Source organism: Cyrtonyx montezumae, unplaced genomic scaffold (assembly GCF_038088225.1).
Source record: "Cyrtonyx montezumae isolate F1298 unplaced genomic scaffold, pur_monq_1.0 scaffold_3, whole genome shotgun sequence".
In the NCBI taxonomy this organism is placed as follows: domain Eukaryota; kingdom Metazoa; phylum Chordata; class Aves; order Galliformes; family Odontophoridae; genus Cyrtonyx; species Cyrtonyx montezumae.
The window spans coordinates 79,044,514-79,065,675 of NW_027072034.1; the positions used below are offsets into that span (position 1 = coordinate 79,044,514).

Consider the following 21,162-nt stretch of genomic DNA (forward strand, 5'->3'; position numbering starts at 1 on the left):
AACATTATCTAGACAGCTTGACTTCCTTTACCTGATTCTTCCCAATAGTCTGATGCCTTTGGAGTTGTTAGAACATTGTTAAGTGCAGATTTTCTTTTCATCTTTTGATGAATCATAGTCTTTTTTTGACACTGAAGATTCAATATGTCTAAAACACCTAGTCTTCCAGAAATGCTGTCTGTTAAGTGTTTCTTTTAAGATTTATTCTCTTAGAATTTGTAGAGTTGATTAGACCTGATTTACTTGATTTAGTATGAAATAACTGGAGGATTGCAGAGAATAAAATTTTGACGCTGAAAATGCTATTCATGAAGGTTTCAGAACTGCGTTTAGAATAACACTGTACTATGGTGAATTTTTCATATCATCTTGATATTTTTATAAGAGTATGCTTAATTATTTTAAGGGCAATGACATTAACCTTTCTGAATGCATTTTAATATGCTCTATAATGCTCATATGTCAAAGATATGCATCTTATGACCTGATTGAAATACTCTTGCTTACAGATTTTTTAAACATGTAAGGTCACACACAGCAACCTATGTATTTGTGAGGGGCAGTATGATCTAAAATCCTAAGAATACAAGAAAATGATGTATTTTTCTCTTACAGTAACATTTCACGCACCCTTTGTATCTGACATGTGGAACTGACTGAGTGATCATTAATATATGTTTTTCCATCTGAGGGTTGGCTTATTACAACATACATAATGGTATTCACGTTTTCCCTAGTTTTTTGTTAAACTTCGGTCAGTGTTCTTTTAGTTTTTGTCATTAGTATATTTGGAAAAGCCTTCACTTTTATGTGTCACAAAACTCACACTGACCACAAACATGGTGCAGCTGTGTTAATACTCCATGGGTGGTACTGATGGTTATCCTGCCTCTGCATTAATCCAATATTTTTGTTTCTTTTTCAAGTTGAGAACTGTATTCTATCCAAGGTCATTTCAGTCACATCAAGCTATCTTCATTAGATGAAAAAATTTCAGCATCTAGTCAGGTGTGGCTTTATTGCTCTCTGTGGTGTGTTCTGTCAGAACTACCACAGCATTCTCCCTTGATGTAAAGAAACAGACCATTTAGGTTTCTGATTACTTGTCCTTTAACTTAATGGGTCGTGACTTTTCAGCTCCTCATATACCAGTATACATAGGAATAGTCAGACCATGTTTCTTTCATGATAGCTGCATAGTATTTCCTACAGAAAATCAGATTATAATCGGATTTTTTTTTCATCTCTGTTTTCATTAAAATGTAGGCACAACAACTTAAAGATGTCTGTAAGCCGTTTTCTGCCAAAGAATGATCTTTTTTTGTATTTATGTTAAATTAATTTTATGGCAGCTGGGGAAAAATACAATACCTGGTTTGGTTATGAATTTAACCATCAGCAAGAAGGATAGTCCTACCTTTGATACCTTATCTTCTAGAAACAACCTCCTTCAATGTCTTTTCTCGTTTGATATTAGCTATCCAGAAACCAACTATAGAATTTATTCTTTTGTCCTTCATGTAAAATACAAGGATAATGATAGCTAAATAGAATAGATTCAATCATTATTTACATCATTTTACATCAGGCAGACTTACTGAAGCATGTTGGCTGCCAAATGTCTGCAGCAAGCTCTTTATTAAACCTTTTATGTCAGCTACTGCTGTGTGACTTCCTATACCATTGTTAGAAACACATGCAGTCATATATTTGCCAACAATTTCTTACAATCAAAGCAGTAGCTCAAAAAATAGAAAAGATTTTAGAAATGAGAAGAGAATCTGTAAGATAAGATTTTGAATCACATGACAACTATATAGTTGTATGACCCAAGTCCTTACATTAAAAACTATGTCATACCTTAGATATCTGCTGTTTAGCTGCCTTTTACTTCACTGCACACTGCTAATAGGGAAACGTTAACCATCTAGATTTGTGAGTTTAGATTCTCTTTTCTGCTTATGATGAAATACATCCTACTTTCTCAGGTTTTCAAACATCAGAAAACCTAGTATCCCAAAAGTGCCAACAGCCTTATTTGGTTATATGTCTTGAAAACTTAGTTATTGTTACTCTTAGGCATTTTATAAAAACTTTATTCATGTTTTACTATTCTATTACTTTACAAAGAGCATATTAAAGACAAATCAATCTAGCTTTCTACTAGGGAAAGTTGTAGTGGATCTTGTGAAGTAGATGAAAAACCATAGAAGTTAATTTTATATAACAGTACTAGATTTTATTATATTATTTCACAGAAAATTTTCACAAACCAGGCTGCCTACTATTAATGAAAATATAGAAAAAATACATGTGAAATGATAGTGGCTTTAAGTGGTTTTCAAAAAAGAAAGATATGTTTAACTGGATTTCATAGGAGAAAGACCTAAGCCCAGTATTAGTCAACAGTTTTCTTAATAACACAGCTGATACAATGGAATCATTGGTTGTTTGGCTGGTAAATTACACCAAGCTGGGAGACATGGGAGAGTAGGATTAGGATATACCTCCTCAAGGTCAATGATTTGCCACATTCAGGACTAATCTATTGTATAACTGCATGATGGAAAACCACTATTATTTAGGAAAAGGTCTCTTCATCTTAGTTAATCAAACGTGTGACTGTGCCAGAAAAAAGAAATGGTAGACCAAAATGTTAACAATAGAACAATAATCTTTGAGGTACAAGAAGCCAAGTAGATTTTTGTGCTTCAAAAAAACCATGCTGTGTACCTACTAGTATAGTACAGGAGATACCAGCAGAAGTGAATAAATTCTAGAGGATGCAGCAAATAAGAGAAGGTAGAGTGAGTTATAGTTTCTTAATGTGCTTGAATGAAGAAGGCATCAACATGCAGATGCCTCTCGTTTATTCATATTTTTGCTCTACAGCTTTTAATAGTGCTGAATTGGAAATATTTGTTCCTTCAAGTTCCATAATACCACATTTGTTGCAAACAACAATGGGTAATGGTGACATATTCCCTCTTCTTCTTTATTCGCTATTTGATTTATACAGATTTTTTTCAGCATCTGACACATTGGATGTCCCTACTGACCCCATTATGCTGGGGTTTTTTTTATTCTATGACACTGCTTTAGGTTGTTATTACATCCTTGTGTTGGGCAGTGAAGCTGGAATGCATTTAAAAATGCAGGCTAACAGAATTTAATGTACATTCCATATTGGGTCTGCTTTGGTGTACAAACAAAAGTAGTACTTCTTATATTGAGCTATTTAGTCTGCCTCTGCCTAGAGGACATCTACAGGTTTTTCACCAGGCATGTTGTGTAGGATTTCTAACTTGTGTGCATGAAATGATGATTTTAGGTGGAATTTAGCCCTGATTCTAATGTGAAGGCATGCTATATGAAATTTTGAAATCATATGCAAGCAGCTGGTCTTATAGTAAGTGCATCAAAATTAGATGCTATGAGTCCAGAAAATAAAAAATACCAAGAACACAGTAGGCTATCACAAATGCTGCTTAATAATGTATATACAAGAAACCTAAAATAAATTCATACTTTTTGCATTTGCTTATATGGAGCCAAAGACTTCTTCATTTGAAGACAAACCTCACTCAAGTTTTCAAGATTGTTTTCATATTTAATCTTAGCTAGCCAGGGACCAGTCCTGAAATTTCTATCTCTTCTCTCCATGGAAACCAGTGAATGTGATGTGTAAATGACACATAATTCTGTTAACTACTCTATCCCTTGCCATCACATGGACAATACTAAGATTCAAACACATTGCTTTGAAGACTTGATGTGATGCTTTTTTTTTCTTTCCAACTCAGCCATTTCAGTGTAATTGATTTTATTTCAGAGAATACTTACTCAAATTCATTGAGAAGTATTCTGCCAACCATGAGATACTGAATTGACACTACTTTATTTCAAGCTAGCTTCAGTATTTATGTGGCACTTTATTTCACAGCTATCTTTTAGGCTGCTGTTACCTTGCTTGATCACATCAGTGTCATCTAGAACTTCTCAACAACTGCCCTGAAGTCCGTTTTCATTTTAACTCTAGATTTTCTTTCAGCATTTGATGAACAACACCCTATTTCTCCAGTATATGAAACATCTACCATCCAAGAAATGCTGTCATCTGTACCTGGTAATACTTGAAACTATAATTTTAAAAATTTTATATAGAAATTATGACAGGTATTTTATCATACTTCTGGTAAATTACTAGTTAACATGAATTAAAGTAACTACCGAACCATAGTATTTAATTTTTTCTCTCTCAGATACTAGCTAACAGGAAATTTCATATGATACTGCAAAATAATAAATATTTTTCTTTGGTCTACATTCCTAATACATTTACAAGTCTGCATTGTTGTGCATGATTTTAATAGGCTTTGGCATATCTTACTGCATTCAGTAGTGTTCTCTTTTTCATATGCAATACTATAAGCATGTTATAGTGTAAAATAATATAAATTATGTCTGAATCCATGATCAAAACTGTTATAATGGTTGAAAGGGTTGATTAAGTGCTGTAGAAATAAGAGGATCAGTAGCAAGCTGATAATGAGTTGACCAACATAGCATTATGCATGTTGTTCGTGTCAGCTAGATTAATGTAATCTGCTTATGTGTTTAGTAAGTTTTGGCCAATGTGACCAATTCCCTTAATCCAGTATTCTTTATTTGATAAATGTATTACTAAATCTGCAACATATTGGTAGTGCAACATGAAATGAAGCAACATTCATAGTCTTTACTGAGGATAATATTGATCTGAAAATATAAGAAAAGGCACCCTAAATAAGTTTGTACAATTATCCAGTTCATATGGATACAAATGAATCTGCAGAGTTCCATATCGTGAACAGATCCTTAAATCCTTTCATTCAAATATTTTCAAAACATTGATCTAAGTTAGATGTTTTATTTTGCTGCCAGTAAGTGAGGCAGCATAGGCCTAAAGTTAACAGAAAATAAAACGCAATTATCACATTGCTGTATTGCTGGACGACAACTTTTTAAGAAGTTGCATAGCACAGTAATTAAAAAATATATATGTGTAAGAAATTGATCTCAAGCTGGAACTTCTGTGGTGAATATGATGCTATCAAACACTCTTAAAATCTGTTATACCACACTCCAATAAAATTAAACTGGTTAAGTAACTCATTCTTATAAATCTATAATAATTGATGTAAGGTATGTGTAGTTTTCCTGTTCTTCATAATTCCTTAGAATTCCTTTTCTTCCTTCTTCAAAAAATTAATAAAAACTTATGAATATTTTGCACAACAAACTGTCACAAATGCAGTTGTATTGATGCTTGAGGCTCTGCTTGTTTTAGTGTGTCTATATGAAGAAATGAATTTTAGGATAAAGAAAAAAGAAAAAATATCAAAAACCCAACTAATTAAATGATGGTTTAATTGACTGTGATTAAAATAATGTATTTGTATGTGCAAAGAGAATGCCTTAGCATTTCAAGACAATTTCCATCTCTGACCTTAGCTCTTCCAAGATCAGAACTGGCTTCAACCTCTTTTCCTTCTCTGGAAACCACAAGGACTGTGATGGGTAAATAGAGATTCCGTAAAAATGTCTAACATTTTGGTGAAAGATAAATACAAAGAGAAAAATTATAACGTTAGGCAAAGTTTCTCCTTACTGTTAATGGCAATGCCGATTGTGTTAATGATTTAGTCAGCCCATAATATGTAACAAAAAGGAGAAAAATACATTGTTAAGTTTCTCAGTCCCTCTAAGTATCTTTTCTGCTAGATATGCCTAGCTCAATAGAATGTTAACTGTTTGTGTTCTCAATTAACTCAGTTGGGCTACCCTGATTTAAAAATAGAATAATAATGTAATGAGTGCATCAATTAACGTAAAATGGCATAATGTAATATGCCCTTCATATATCGAAAACTCCATACTGCCACTGCTTTGAGGAAAATTGTTTGTCTCCATGATCTGAAGGCAGTTCTCTGGTTTGGTCTTAGCTACTCAGAGGCCAAAGATGAAACCTACTTCTCCATATGTTGCAATCCAAGGAAGAGTGGAGGGTAAATGCAATTTTTTTTTATTTTTATTTTTATTTTCCGCTTCCACCACTTCACATCATTTTCATCTGCTTTGGCCAACACCAAGATATGCTATTGTACGCAGTCTTGCAGAAACACTTGTCATACTAGCTACATGATTCTGTTGTTTAAAGCCATGCTTTTCCCATCCCCTGGAAATGGCTTTTCTGTGGGAAAGTTTGGCGAAAAGAATCCATCACACCATGCCTCCCTTCTCTGTGTGTCTCTCCATGCATTCTTTTCATAGTGAAACTTCTTTCTGGAATGAAATATTCTAATATTGCCGAAACATAACTCTTACTACTTCACAGGCGTTGCTACTGACACGGGATAGATGTCCCAGAACTTTTTTTGAGGGCATCAGTTATTCTTTCTTCCTAGTTTGTTTTAGATTCTACTAGTACAGAAGAGCCCTTGAGTTGTAGTTGGATGAGTAGGTGTGTCATTGGCTCAGAGATTAACCCAAAGGAAGAACTGGGATTTTCAGATGTAACGGGGAATGGTGAGGCCTTCTTTGTGACCTGCTTGGGGAAGATTGTGTAGGTATCTCAAGGTCATTTCCCTGTCTGACCGTAGCGACCCAGAGACGGGGCCTGGACTCCACCTCAACTGCTTCACCGAAGGCCACGAGGACTGCGAAGGGTAAATAACCTGTGATTCCATTGCTGCTCTGAGGAGATGCGCAATGCTTTTTCTCTGCAGAGATGAACCTTTTTTGGATGTTTACAATCCTGAAAAGCAGGCCCATAATGCTGCTGGTCTCTAATGACTGTTGCTTAGACACTGCTCCATTTCTAATCTTTCTGATCCCTTTTGGGAGCTTGCCTACCTTACAGGCCAGGCCTCATGCACTCCTAGGTTTACTCTGTTCCCTTAGGCATAAGTGCTCTGCTTGAAAGATAGGGTTGCGTTGGGGGAAGCAATGCTGTGACATGGAAGCCCGCCTCACGTGGGACTAGGTCTCCCTGGGTATGGCTGTATCTTGATATCACTTGTTCGACTATGGCCAGTGTGAGGATCTGAAGGTGGTTTCTGTGTTTGATCTTAGCTACCCGGAGACCGAGGCTGAAATCCACCTCTCCCTCCTCCCTGACGACCCAGCAAACTGTGATTGGTAACTAGCAAACATCCTCTTTTTTCTGATTTCTACTGCTTCTCTCACTCCCATTTACACTCCATACCTCAAACCATCCGGCATCATTCTCATCTTTCTTGGAGAGGCTGAAGATATGCCAGCGAGATTTGGCTTGCAGAAACACCCACCACACTTGTTATGCAGTTGCATTGTTTGATCTCATGCTTTTTCCATTGCTTACACGCACTCTTTGTGGGGACTGAATGACAGCCTCTTTAGAGAACATATTATTGTACCTTGCCTTCAGCTACCAATGATTCATTGCTCCTCGGAAACGAACTCGTTCTGTGACAGTCCAGTCTGGCACAGGATGGTGGTGCTGCAATTCTGCTGCCCCTTGTTGTTTTCCTTTTCAAGGGTGCAGGTTCTCCACCGCTGACTTAGTCTCTGTTGTCATTTTGTCTACTAACTTCAATTCTCACTTTAAATCATCACTGCTCCATTTTCGAAATAAGGAATGCTTGTTGTGGATGGACATCTGCATTACATACTATTCAAAAGAAAAATATCTAAGTATAGAAACAGTAATTATACATAACATTACCTTGTTTATTTTTTCAGTAGCTTTCAGTGATATTCAGCCTGTTCTTTCAAGCCCTGTGACACCTAGTAAACCTGAAACAGCAGGTACTGGACCAGGTACAATAATCACTGCCTAATTCTTATTTATCGGTATCTCAGACTATGATCTGAAACTAACTGAAATGACTGTACTGGTATTCTTTGTTTGGATTAGACCCTAACACTTGAAATTTGAACGTAGATTGCTGTTAGTTCTTGACATGTTGTTTTCTCACACTTATGATTCATAAAGCAATTCATAGTCACCTTATGTGCCTTCAGTATTTTGAAAAATATTACACAAACATAACTGAGAAAACAGTTTTTATTGTCCAGTACAACTGATATAAATACTGTAATGTATGCTGTAGGCTTTCTTCAACTGCTGGCATCTTGCTAGGAATATTAAGTAAAGTATCTTTTTAATGACATGAAATTGGGTTACAGTCATGGACACTTCATGCTTTTGGACTGAAACCATAGTTGGATCAGTTGTTAGCTTTCAAGTCCAAATTTTCTATAGTTCAAATGTCTTGACTAATTGATTGTTCAACATGTCTTCTTCATTAAATTACTACATTTTACATCACACCATCTTCCTTACATATTGGACAAAAACTCAAAATGTGCAAACGCTCAACTTCGCAATCTTACTTGACAGTGATTAAGACCCATACCAGTGGCAATAAAGGCAGGAAGAAAGGAATGTCCAGAATTTCGGCACATCACAAATGCAGTGATTTATAGTCACTGAACCTCTGTGCAGTTCAAAAGTCTGAATTTCTCTCAAATACATACTGAACTGATAATCTGAAAAATTTCCAAGCATTAGTGAAATGTTTATGTTACTCTTATAAAAACAGATTTGTTTTTGCTATGAAGCAAGTGTTTCTTCCATCAGCTCTTTACTGTCTTATGACTGTCACCATTTCTTCCAACAGCAACAAGTGAATCCATTCTGGAATCTTTCACACCTAAAACTTCTCATCCTTTTCAATGGCCAAGGGTAACATTAGGTAATGTTTTCACCCAGTGAAAAATTGTTTCGAGCACATTCATCACATATGAATGCATTTCTTCAGCATATCATTTCACGTGCATAATTGTTATTGTTTTTACTGGTTATAGTTCTGTTCTGCCATTGTCATTATACTCTGATTCCTCTTGATATATTTCTGTATGGGAGCATAGTTCAAAGCAGTTTCACTATCCTCAGAGCAGTAAACGTTGCCTCTCAGTAACTTGCATGAAAAGTTCCATCATTCTTTTGTCAGTAAGTTTAATCTTTTTCCATCATGCATATGCATGTGCTGTCTTTCTCTCTGGTATGTAATAGAGAAATTCATAGAGAATTCAGTTTCTTAGAGAAATTTCCATTGATTTGGAGACATACGTTTCTGGTCAGCACATTTCAGTATCATCTCCATTGTGCACTTCGAACTCTAATTTCTTCAGATGGCTTTGATATTCCACGCAGAGTTATCCTTTTTTCAGTATAAATTTATGGCATGGCTGTTTGTTGCAGAAACTCCTGTTAAACAAATTGTGATTGCAAACTGAGCACTTTTTTTCAGCTCCTAAAGAAATACCACTTACTCCTAAACTGAAACCGTCTGCGATCCCAGAAGTACAGCGTGTGAAACCTGGTAACTGTACACATCATTTTTATAAGCGGGTATACAGAAGTATGTTAGCTAAATATTTCAGCCAAACTTCCAAAAATTTGAAACCCTTCAGCCAAAAATGGACAGGGGCTATGCATTACACAAACATCTTGAGTAACTCTTCATTCTGAAATTTATCATTTGATGTTGTGTAACAAAAGGAATGAGAGTTAAGCTCATCAGTTTTAACAGTTGGGTCCAATGACAGAAATATAAATATGGTCTCTGGTTTTATAATGTAATTTAAAGGAATGGGGGAGAAAACACTTCTATTATTTTGTTGTCTCTCTTGCCTGTTGTCATCTCCCAATTGCATGCAGTCATGTGGCAAAGATGACATCTTTGCTAATCAAAACATTATGTTGATTCAGAGTAAAGTATTTCACATGTGATTGGTAAGACCTCCCTCAAGGAACTCACTGAAAAGGATTGTGACTTCAGTGGAAATAGGAGAGCTACCTCAAAACAGAAAGGGAAACTTCTATATATGTGATAAGTTCATTCTTTTGCCATTGGAGCATTGTTACAGTGTGGTATCTTTTTTTCTTTTCTGCTTTTTGATTAAAAAATATATTCCTGTAGTCATTTTCTTCTGATTTGGCATTAAGGGATATGAGTTTATCTTGAGTAATTCAGGACCAATAAATACTATGGTGTCCATTAGTAGAGCTTAAAAATGTTTCTGTTCTTGTATACGAACAGGCAAAAAGTAAAAGATAGGAGTTGCCTTTGATGTCTTATGCATCAGCAATGTCATGCATTACAATTGACTTCTAGTTCTTACATTCAGCAAGATTTTAGCATTTGGAAGTTGCTTCTTCAGTATACATTTCCTGGTATTTTTTGTGGAACAAGGTCTTTTCTTCAGTCAAAGCCTTAATCGGTTCTTCCTTACTTTTCTCCCGTCATTTTTAACGAAATATGTTTGTTTGTTTGTTTGTTTGTTTGTTTTTATTCAAGCAATATCAATACCCTGGTAGTATGAAAATGGGAAAGGAGCCTCAGAAGCAGATTCTTACACAAAACCATGAGCTTACAGTGTATGGTTTCATAGGAAACCAAACTAAAGGGAGCGTAGGATGTTATACATACAATCAGGATTCATGTGTGCTTATCAGGACTATTAAAATAAAATAAAAGGAAGAAGTCAGCTATTGGAATTATAACATTTTTAACTTACTACTAATACATCTCTTGGTCTGATCAATTTCACTTGATTTTTTTGTTTTCTAGCTCCTAAACCACCACATTTGGAGCCTAAAATTTCTCAGATTGTTGAACAACAAAAAGCAACCCTGGGTAATACATACTTATGTAGCTGTTGGTCAATCTTCTCTGCAGTCCAAGTCACAGCTTGAGCTCTATTACTTCATCTCATACCTTCTTTTGTTTGTTCTCCATTTCTTCTAGCAAAGAAAAAAGTTAGGAAATAATCATTCTGAAATACTTAAGAGAAAAAGTAACGAGTTTTTTGTGACCTTACTAGTTCTATTGTACAGTAACATTTTTGGAGAGCAGAATTATATTCTGTTTTGTTGGGAGTGTTGCTACTAGAGCGGACACACATTTTATCCCCAGAAACTCATTAAAAATTCCTTAGAATCACTACTGAAAGATTAAGTAGAAGGTCAGCATTATGATTGTTAATCCAAGAAATTTTGATGAACGATTCCTGTGGCACTATGTAGATATCTTAATTCTACTGGTCTTGTATGGATCCCTCATGAATCTTAGTTTGGCTTCAGAAATACTTCTCAGTCATTTCAAATTTCTTACTCTAGTCAGTTCTTTCTGTACCATATGCTCTTCCAGTGTGTCTGCTACCCTTGAAGCTTTTGGAAACTTCTTTGAAAGGAATCTCATTGTGCTGCTTTATAAAAATGAATTAAATTGCTTAGCCACCTTAAGCGTTGTTTGATGTCAGATTAACAGTCATATTAGCTAATTATAATTTCAACTCATACAAGTTCAGGAAAAAGAACACATCCTGATTTCTGTTTGGTTCTGTTTTCTGTATGGTTGTTTTTTTGTTTCATCTAGATGAAACGACTTCTATTTTATTAATAGAATGCAATGAATACGGTTACAGAGCAACTTCCTTTTATATCACCAAATTCATATTTTTCCAGCTCCCTTCCAGTGATTTCATTAGTGTTGTAAACTGAAACTATTTTTGCAGATTTTGTTTATGTTTGTGTTTTGATGGCTTAAAATCTCCCAAGAGGGTGAATTATTTTTCCTCATGTATCTTACAAAAATTAATTTGCTGTTTTAATAAGGGAACCAATTTGATGTGATTATAAACTATAATTGCATCTCTTTAATTTACTTACTGACTTTTGCAGTGATAAACATGCAGGTTTTTGGGGAGGATTTTGAGAAGTCTTTTTAGCAAATCAGATTTTGCCATTTGCTTGTGTTCCACTTGACTTTTATTGCTTCATTTCTGGCTTGAAGAATGTGATTCTTATGTGATGCGATAGAAAGAATAATCTTATAATCCAGTATATTTCTTTCAGCTCCCAAAGAAGCAAAACTCACTCCTGCATCTAAACCTAAACTATCAGCCAGACCCAAAACGCCACGAATTAAACCTGGTAACTAACTTCTATACCAAATGTTTACTGTACACTATCACTAAAATAATTTAATATACTTTAATATAAATACATTCTGTGTGAAGCTCAGCACATTAGACTCAGAAAAATATGCAGTGAGGGAAACTGTGGTCTTTGAGAAATATTGCTTTTGTATTCAACAACAACCAAGTCACCAAGCTGTATGGCCTTGAGGAACCAAGTTGTTCTGATGTTTTTCATTTCAGATAAGAAGTTTTCTGACTTGATTTGACCCTGGATCTAGAAGCTGCACATTCTCTTTATTTGCTGATGGGTGCAGCATTATGCCTAGAACTGTAGGATTTGCATTGATTCACTGATCATTAATTCATATATAGGTTTATCTGAAACTGGGGAAATAGGAGTGAAATGCTGGAATTCAGTGTAGGCATATTTTATGATGGCAAATGAAACCAAACTTTCACTCCAGAGTTGAATTTGGTCTTTGATGTATGTCAAAGAATAAAAGACACCCAGTGTGCCTAGAGGTTGAAGAGTAAGCGAATAGTTTTGTATTGTTTATGTTGAAGTTCAAAAAGTGTGTTGTGACAATATATGTTACTTAATCATGTAAGAGATTAGTCAGTATTATTTATTTTTTCCAGATTCCAAGTAAATTAATCACTGTTATTTTTGTGCATAACAAAAATTACTCTCTTCAGACTTAATTCCTTGTGAAACTTGTAAACTAAATGATATTAATGTCTTGGAGCTTTCTCAAATTAATATGTATATTTATTTTTTCATTGTGGTTACATCTCCTACAGCATTTTTAGTGTAGAAATTCAGTATTCAGTAATACTAGAATCATTAATTTCATCTCTGCTATAGATGTCTGTGTACCTATAATTATCATAGACATCTTTTCTTGAAGTGACAGAGAAAACAAATCCAAATCCTTTGGAACTTGATGAATAAAATTGTTTTACACCTTTGGGTCACCAAGATATACCCTGTTTATTGATGTTTCTACATCAGTGGTTGACTGCTCTGAGCTACTATATTACCATGGAGAAGGCAGCATGTTTCTGTGTTTGCACATATGCTGCTAATCTGTCATTTCTTTGTTAGTCATAAAATCAATCAATTCAGATAGAATCCTAAGAAACACTACTCATTATTCACTCGGTTTTTTTATTTTGGAAAAGGCTAAGGGTATACCTCTACTCTCTACAGCTATCTGAAAGGAGATTGCAACAAGGAAAGTGCCAGTTTGTTTTCTCGGGTGATGAGTGATAGGATCGGAGGAAAGGTCATCAAGTGAGGTTTAGATTGGATATTAGGAAGAATGTCGTCGTGGAGAATATGGCCAAGCATTGGAAGGGGCAGCCCAGAGATGTGGTGAAGTCCTCATCCCTGGAGGTATTTAAGAGACAAGTGGACGTGGCACTAAGGGACATTGATCAGTGATGCAACTTGGTAGGCCAAGTGGATGGGTGGACATGATCTTGGAGGCTTTTTTACAACCTAGATGATTCTTTGATTATAATTAAGCTTGTGACTATCCTTCCATGAGAAGGTATTTGTTACTTTGGCACTTGTTCTGATGGGACAAATGAAGATCTTCAGAAATGATTATTTGAGGCATAAAATCGGTAATGCATATGGCATGGTTTTTGGCTAAGTGACTTCAGAAATAGTCACACCAGAGAACTATGCCTTCTCAGGTTGAGAATTTTTTCTGAAAACTCGGTGCATGTCTGTCATATTTTCTATCCTTCTAAGTTTCAGATGACTTGGCTGCTCAGTGCTTACAACCCAATACCCTGATTAATTGTTTAATAATATTGAGAGTAAGATGCCAAAGTTCTATTCCATTGCCTGGGAGTTTTATTTAGATTAGATGCTCTGCTTTCAAAAAGGTCAAAGAAAATGAAGAGCATTAGATTTTCTCCAATCTTATTTCCCTCTCATCCTCCTGAAAAACATTATCTCCCAACTCTAACTTTTCTATTTACCTAGAAAAATTTACATCACATCTGAATTGTATATTTATTAATGATTTTTTTTTAGAATTGCTCTAGAAGAGCATCCAACTCTTTATCTGTTTTGTCAAATGCTCTGCTTGTTTTACCCACATCCAGTGATATCTCAAACCCACTGCTCCAATTTTCTCTGCTTATTCATTTAAATGACTGAAGGTTGTTTTCTAAACCTCATTTCTTCATTGATAAATGTGTATCTTTTATGAGACACCACTTACTTTCATCTAAAATACTGATATTTATAAACCAATTTTTTCTCAGTAGCAAAAATCATGTTCCCAGGCTTGTTTAGCATTTCCTGATTTCTATTACATTCTTGCTACAGTTGTCATCAAGTTTGTGCATTGTTTCTTTATTGATCCTCTATTACTAAAAAGCTTATTTGTCCATAATTGAAAAAAAAAAAAAAAAAAAAAAAAAAGTTGATTTGAGGTCAGGTATTTCTGTGTTGTAGTATAAGCAGCTGCTTTTACACTTATCAGTGGACTAATTTTACATTTTTTGCAGTACATTCCGTACTTAACTTGTTACACTATTTCTATTGCAGTGGTGGAATCTGCTACACTTAGAGTTGAACCACCAAGGTCAACAATAGGTAATGGTACTTCTTTGGCAAGCTGTAGTGTTTGCTTTTTTTCATCACAGAAAGCGAAGAATCATCTTATGCTTTAGGACTGATTCATTAAACTTCATTTTTCTTCTAGGTTTTTCACTTGTTTGGTATCCATGTCAGTTGGACATATTGTTTGCTTCACACTTGGAATGTTTACTTTTTGAGAAAAAGAGTCTAGCAGCCTTGAATGACCTTTGTCTTAATTATGCTTGTCTGTGTCAATCTCAGCTTTTTGTTTAAAAATATAAAAATCTAGGCTTCTGAAGTGACCAAAGTTTCTCTCTCTTGCTTAGGCTGTTGTAAACATATGGATCTTATTATCAGACTTTCTTTGCTATTTTCTATAAAGAGAATTCTCTGTTGCAGGTGTGAGCATTCTGTGTTTGTGTGTTCAACTCTATATCAGATGATGATTCCTCTGTATATTAACCAACTTATTACCCACCTTTTCTCTTCCAGCTCCAAAGGAGATTCCTCGTACTCCTTCTAAACCTAAACCTTCACCCAAACCTCATATTCCACAGGCTGAAGATGGTAATCTTTGTGTAATTATTTATGACACAGCATATATTATATTAAAACGTATTTCTGTGCAGCTGCTTATTTATTTGAGCCAGTTAAGACATAATGGTGTTCTGTTTTGGCAGGGGTGTTGGACTAGATGATCTCTAGAGTTCCTTTCCAACCTATACAATTCTGTGATTCTGTGGTTCTGTTGTGCTGTCTATTCAGTGATATGTTTGCTATTTTCAGGAATAGTAACAGATTTTTATTTTTAAATTCATGCCATAGAGCTGAAGTGTGTGATAGAACAGTACACAGTAAACCTTTTTAACAACATCCAGAAAGCAAACAAGTGTTCTCCAATTCCACTTTTGTATGTAAACAGCACTTGAAATACCCCAAAAATGGGAGAAATTTCTGTCACTAAAAAGCCATTATCTTAATAAGTTAATGATAGATACTACAGATACTGCTAGATCACTACAGCTCATTGGAGAACTGAGCTCACACTGAAGAACTTTTCACAGGTTATTTTCTCAGTGACTTCATTACATTACTAGAGAAGTAATACTAACTGTAAGAGAAGTGATCCTCTTAAATTTTCAGAACAGCTTTTATGGTTGTTTTTGTTTGTTTGTTTGTTTTGATTCAGTCCTGGAATCTGTAACATTTAGAACTGATCAACAAAAACCAATAATAGGTAACAGTTCTACCTAAAGTGATCATCACATTTAGAATACATATTGTGGCTACTTGAGTGGTACAATACTCACCCACATTGCTTTGCATGGTTGGAATAAATGTGCAGTAGATGTCTACCATCACATGTACATCTTCATTATATTTCACTATCATAATTTTTACTGTTAAATTTCATCCTTCTGTAAGGTGATTTTTTGTGTGTCTGTGATTTTACACTAACAATTCATATTCAGCTTGTTTGGTTTTCCTCACACAAATGTGTTCTGCAAAGTGGATGGCACCACCACAATCTTACTTTGACCGTATTTCATTATATTCAGTTTGCGTTACGTGCTTCATCTTTTCTGCTAGTCTCCAAGCCATCCTGGCTTTGCTTCTGTTGATTCTGTTACAGAGGTTCCCCACCAGCAGAATTTCTTTGTTTACCAAGTATTCATACTTTTTCATTACTCGTGTAAGATTTTGTGTATCCAGATTCCAAAGGCAGTGTTCGGGGTTTCCTTGTTGGTTTTGTAAGTTGTTCTTCTGTTTGCTTATTTGTTTGTTTGTTTTAAAAGCTATGCCTTCTTGACAGTCTTCTGTCAGAAAGATATTAATAGTTGCATTTGTTCTGTTCCAGTTCCAAAAGAACCACATCGTATTCCTTCCAGACCTAGGCCATCACCAAGCTCAGAGGTGCCACAGACCAAGCCTGGTAAGTACGTTGCTTCTTTGTTTTGTCCCGGTATGTGCATCTTACAAATTCTGCTGTGATCAGTGGAGTTTCAGATCTATGTTTATTCCTTGGGTGTATATGTTGGTGCATTCCTTGATGGATAAAATCCAGTGCCACACATAATAAGAAGTGGAACCTGTAAGCAAAGTTGTAAGTTTAAATTCTCTATCTTCAGTTCTTTCTTATATTTTAAGTCACTGCAACATTGAGCATTTTCTTTGCTGTCTTCAGTGAAAATAACTTTTCTGTGTTTGAATTTGGATTTGTCTGGGGAAAGATGAAAATGTCACTGAAAAGAAGTGAGTTTTCTTTCTGTATTTTTCAAATGATGTACATGTATTTTCTTTCCTAAACACAGTCATTCTTTTACTCTTTTCAGTTAACTTTTGCGGAACCTTTTGTTTTGTTTGCACATTTAAGAATTTGCAATGCTTTCCAAAATGTTGTTTACGCAGTTTGATATAGAGTAATATATGACCATGGCCTGATCAAGGATGGAGGAAGAAAGTTACACAACTTTATGTGTATTCTGCAATTGCAAGAAGCACTGTCATGAGTTGACCTTGTCCATTAGCTAAGTATCCACTAGTTTGCTCACACCTTAACTCCCTGCATGTTTGAGGAGGCAGAAAAGAAAAAATAAATAAAAGCCACAGCATTGGTTCAAGATAAAATGTAAAAAATGCGGGAAAAAAGGGAAAAACAAGAGATGCAAACACACTCACTCACAAACCTCTCACCAGTAGGGTGACACCTAGCAAATCCACAAACTGTGACTTCTTTGAAAATACTACCTACCAATTTTATTGTCGACTGTGACATTATATGACATGGAACAGCCCTTTGAGCAATTTGGACCAACTATCAGGGCTATGTCTCCTCCCAGACTGTTGCCCAACCCCATCCTACTTGTCTGAGGACTGTGTGAGAAACAGAGAAGTCTTTGACACTGTGCAAGTCCTTTTTCAGGTTCTGCTAAAACATTGGTTTGTTATTAAAACTGGTTTGGTCACAAATTTTAAAAAGAGCACCTCAGGGACTTCTACAAAGAAAATAAACTCCCTCTCAGCCAGATCCAGTACCAGTATCCAAGATATTCACTGCATTAGGTGGTGCCACTGGCAAAATGGGCAGAAAGATGAGGACAGATTCCTTTCTGCCTTGTTAATACTGCACCTATTATTTGAATTAAAAATTAAAAATAAGCAAGAAAAGTGTACAGAGTTGAAGATGAAATGCCACCCATGATTTCTTAGTGGTTTATTACAAAATGTACAGATTTATAATTAGATCTCAGATCTTTATTGAAGTTACTGTCCTGAAGGCAATTTTAGAGTTGCGTAATACTGTTGTGTATTGAGTTTCAAGGAGGAGAGGCCTTCTCACTCTAGTTTTAGGAGGGATGATGAGATCATTGTGGAGGTGCTGACTGCAATGTTTTGAATGTGCTTACTAAGAGGTTTTTGGTTTTTTATTTGTTTTTGTTTGGTTGTTGTTTGTTTGTTTTTTTGTCACACTACTGCAGTTCTGGAACCATTTACGTTTAGAACTGAAAAACCAAAGTCAACATCAGGTAATGATGATACATTCTTATTTGTACAGTCACATTGTTTTTCCTCTTCAACACAGGTCATGAAAACCATACCACCAAAAAATTTTAATAAATTAATTTAAGAAATTAAAAATTTAACAGTCAAGATTCTCTAACTCTTTTCATTTTTTCTTCAAAGAATTCAAGAAGGATCCTCATGCCTGTCAACTTTTTAAGCACATAAGATAGGGTAATTTCCTTCGAAATTTAAAGAGGCTGAGGACAGTTCAGAGCAAGATCCTAACTTACATAGTCATACTGTGAAGGTGGCACTGTTCTAGTTAGTCACATGAATTTAGTGAGCAAGGCTGCATGCTGTCAGTTTTCTTTCTTTTCTCTCCATCTCCTCCAGTTTTTTATAAATTCAGTCATTCACAGAATTCTGCAAAAATAATTCTGTTTCTCTTAATTATCAATTCCACTGTCAGAACAAAGTCACCTCAGTGATCTCTGGGATGTTATGAGGCAGATCCACTTGACTAAGGCACTTTTATTTGCTTGAATGTGGTATAGAGAATTATTCTAGTACAACTTCCATTACAGCACAGTGGTATCTTTTTATTTGAAACTTCTTTTATTCAGTAGTTTCTCTTCTAAATAGAAACAATAATTCTGTCATATGCTTTGTTAATGAAATGTCACAGGAAAATATTTTCTATACAGCATGATTTTGTGCAAAAAAAAAAAAACTCCATGTCTTTTTACATTTACAAGTATCGTTGGTTCAAGTCTTTCCTGTATTTGTATTGACTGTAGCAGAGAGCAATGACATCTCTGAAAATGTTAACACAGTCTAACCCAGTTTCATTCAGTTCCTAGAGAGACACGTCATGGGCCTTCCAAACCTAAAACATCACCCAGTCCACGTGCCCCTCCAACTAGAGCAAGTAAGCTTCTCAGTATTTTGTGTTTTAGTGTATAAAAGTCTTTTCAGCTTGAAAATTCTAATAACATATGATTTGTTGTTGTTGTTGTTGTTTTTGGGTTGTTGTTTTTTTTAAATATACAAATCTTTATTGAATAGGTTGTGTTTTACTGTTGTAATGAAGTATTGCTATAAAGCTGTCATAAAGCAAGACAGGCGTCTGTGTGTATCAGTAATTTGCATTATGTTTGGGATGTGGGGTTTATGCACTCTCATATAAAGCCCCTGATAGTTGGAAAACTTAAGATACGAAAGAAGTATGCCATAATGAAATTCTGGGGCAGACCAGGACCACAGAGCTGCACCTTTATACCAATATGGTGAACAGCCAAATGGTGTTTATTGGTAGCAAACACTTGCTTATATGCCCTGTGTTTTCTACGCCCCCAAGAGTGCGTATCACATCCCTGTATGTCCACGTAATACAAAATTTGATACATTCCTGATATCACCACTTAGCAGATAACAGAGCAGGGGAAGTCCTAACGTGTCACATCCAATACTGCCTCTTTAACACCTAATACAACAGAAGTACTTGTATTTTCTCATTTACAAGAACAAAATTACAGCAATTTTTTGTTCCCAGATTTCACTTCAGAAATAGCTGTGTATATGTGAAAGTTAGTGGCAATTTTCTTTCTTCTATTTCAACTCCTTGATTTTTAATGTAAGATTGATTTAAGCAAGCAACAGTTTTTTTTAACAGAAAACACTTGAAGTTCAGCTAGGGAAACTGTTAGAACTACAGCAGTTTACTCTGTGGAAAGATCTGTTTGAGATAACTGGGATGAGTGGAGGGTTAATCCAACAGTATACTCTAACAGTCACTTTGTGTGTGGACTCAGCACTAACATTTACTGCATTGTCAGGAGGTTTCTGTGATTACTTTCAAATGGAAAAAAAAAAAACTTCCTAAAAAATTGTATTTGCAGAAAATTAATGTCCTGTGAGGAATATCAAAAGAATTACGATTAGTCATTATTTTCATTACTGTGTTCAAAACTTTGCTCATCTTCACAGGTCCAAAAGAAAGTCGACGAGTCATTCCCAAGCCCAGAACATCACCAAGTCCAGATGTACCACGCACAAAACCTGGTAAATACGTAAATGTTTTGTTGTGCTATAGTATTCAGGTTTTCTTTGGGCTGTCTTTTCTCAGTGCATCAGTTGTTGATTAATGTCTCTTAAAACTACAAACGTATAGATTTTCTAATGAACATTAAATACATATTTAAAGAAAAAGAGAGCAGATTTGTATTTAATTGTTCAGTTTTGAGGAATTGTATATCCTTTTCAATCACATGACAGTTGTCATCAGTGAATAATTTTTATAGAAGGGTAAATAAGATATAACCATTTTAAGAGTTTTTTTGGAAGAAATCTCCCTGATCTTCTTTTCTGATCATGTGTGTCCTGGAAATGGAATTAGATGCTTAAAAATATAACTAGTAGGAATTTATCTGTCAGTGAACTGCCAAATTTCTTGTTAATAACATGTAATGGTTCTGAAGGTATCAGTTGAAACAGATAGTGATTGAAACCTTATAGTGAGTGTATATTCATTAATATTTGTTCCAATTTGAAAATAAATCTGTTAAAGGGAGTATTTTTACCCTTTGGATGGTATTTTCTGCTAACTTTGTGTATGCTCTTGTTTTTATGAAGTATTGGCACATATTACATTTACAGCTGATCAACAAATAGGCAACCTTGGGCTGTTAGCTATTTTTTTCCCTGCTGTTCCTTGACCAAAGATTACAAATTATTATTCTGGCTTTTACATTATTTGTTTATAGTTTTGATTTGTTTACATGTCGAACATAATACTACTCTGTTCCAGGCATCCAAAGAGTCCTAGCTGTATTGTTATCTTCACAAAAAATTCTCTCACTTTTCCACATTTTTCAGTTTCACACTGTGGCTATTGCAGTTGTCAGCTTTGTAATACAAATGGAAACATCTCAGATATGGCTGTCTGTGTTCATTACAAGTTTTGTTTCTTGGCTTCAGATGAGATTTTTCTTGATCGTTTTTCCATGCATATTTTCATTCATGGTTGTCTTTTTCCCTTTAAGTTTCTGCAT

The 21,162-nt window shown here is 35.1% G+C and overlaps 1 protein-coding gene across 1 annotated transcript in view; it reads left to right on the top strand.

The window, feature by feature from the left end:
• The window catches only part of ABI3BP (ABI family member 3 binding protein), a 130,243-nt gene that overhangs the window by 69,060 nt on the left and 40,021 nt on the right, over positions 1-21,162 (top strand). The window contains exons 20-35 of the mRNA XM_065742019.1: positions 4,052-4,126; positions 5,494-5,559; positions 5,985-6,047; positions 6,642-6,707; positions 7,114-7,179; positions 7,765-7,839; positions 8,703-8,777; positions 9,336-9,407; positions 10,659-10,724; positions 11,945-12,022; positions 15,101-15,175; positions 15,798-15,845; positions 16,467-16,541; positions 18,088-18,135; positions 18,966-19,040; positions 20,099-20,173. Coding sequence (XP_065598091.1) covers positions 4,052-4,126; positions 5,494-5,559; positions 5,985-6,047; positions 6,642-6,707; positions 7,114-7,179; positions 7,765-7,839; positions 8,703-8,777; positions 9,336-9,407; positions 10,659-10,724; positions 11,945-12,022; positions 15,101-15,175; positions 15,798-15,845; positions 16,467-16,541; positions 18,088-18,135; positions 18,966-19,040; positions 20,099-20,173 — 1,098 coding nt within the window. The remainder of the gene's footprint in view (positions 1-4,051; positions 4,127-5,493; positions 5,560-5,984; positions 6,048-6,641; positions 6,708-7,113; positions 7,180-7,764; positions 7,840-8,702; positions 8,778-9,335; positions 9,408-10,658; positions 10,725-11,944; positions 12,023-15,100; positions 15,176-15,797; positions 15,846-16,466; positions 16,542-18,087; positions 18,136-18,965; positions 19,041-20,098; positions 20,174-21,162) is intronic.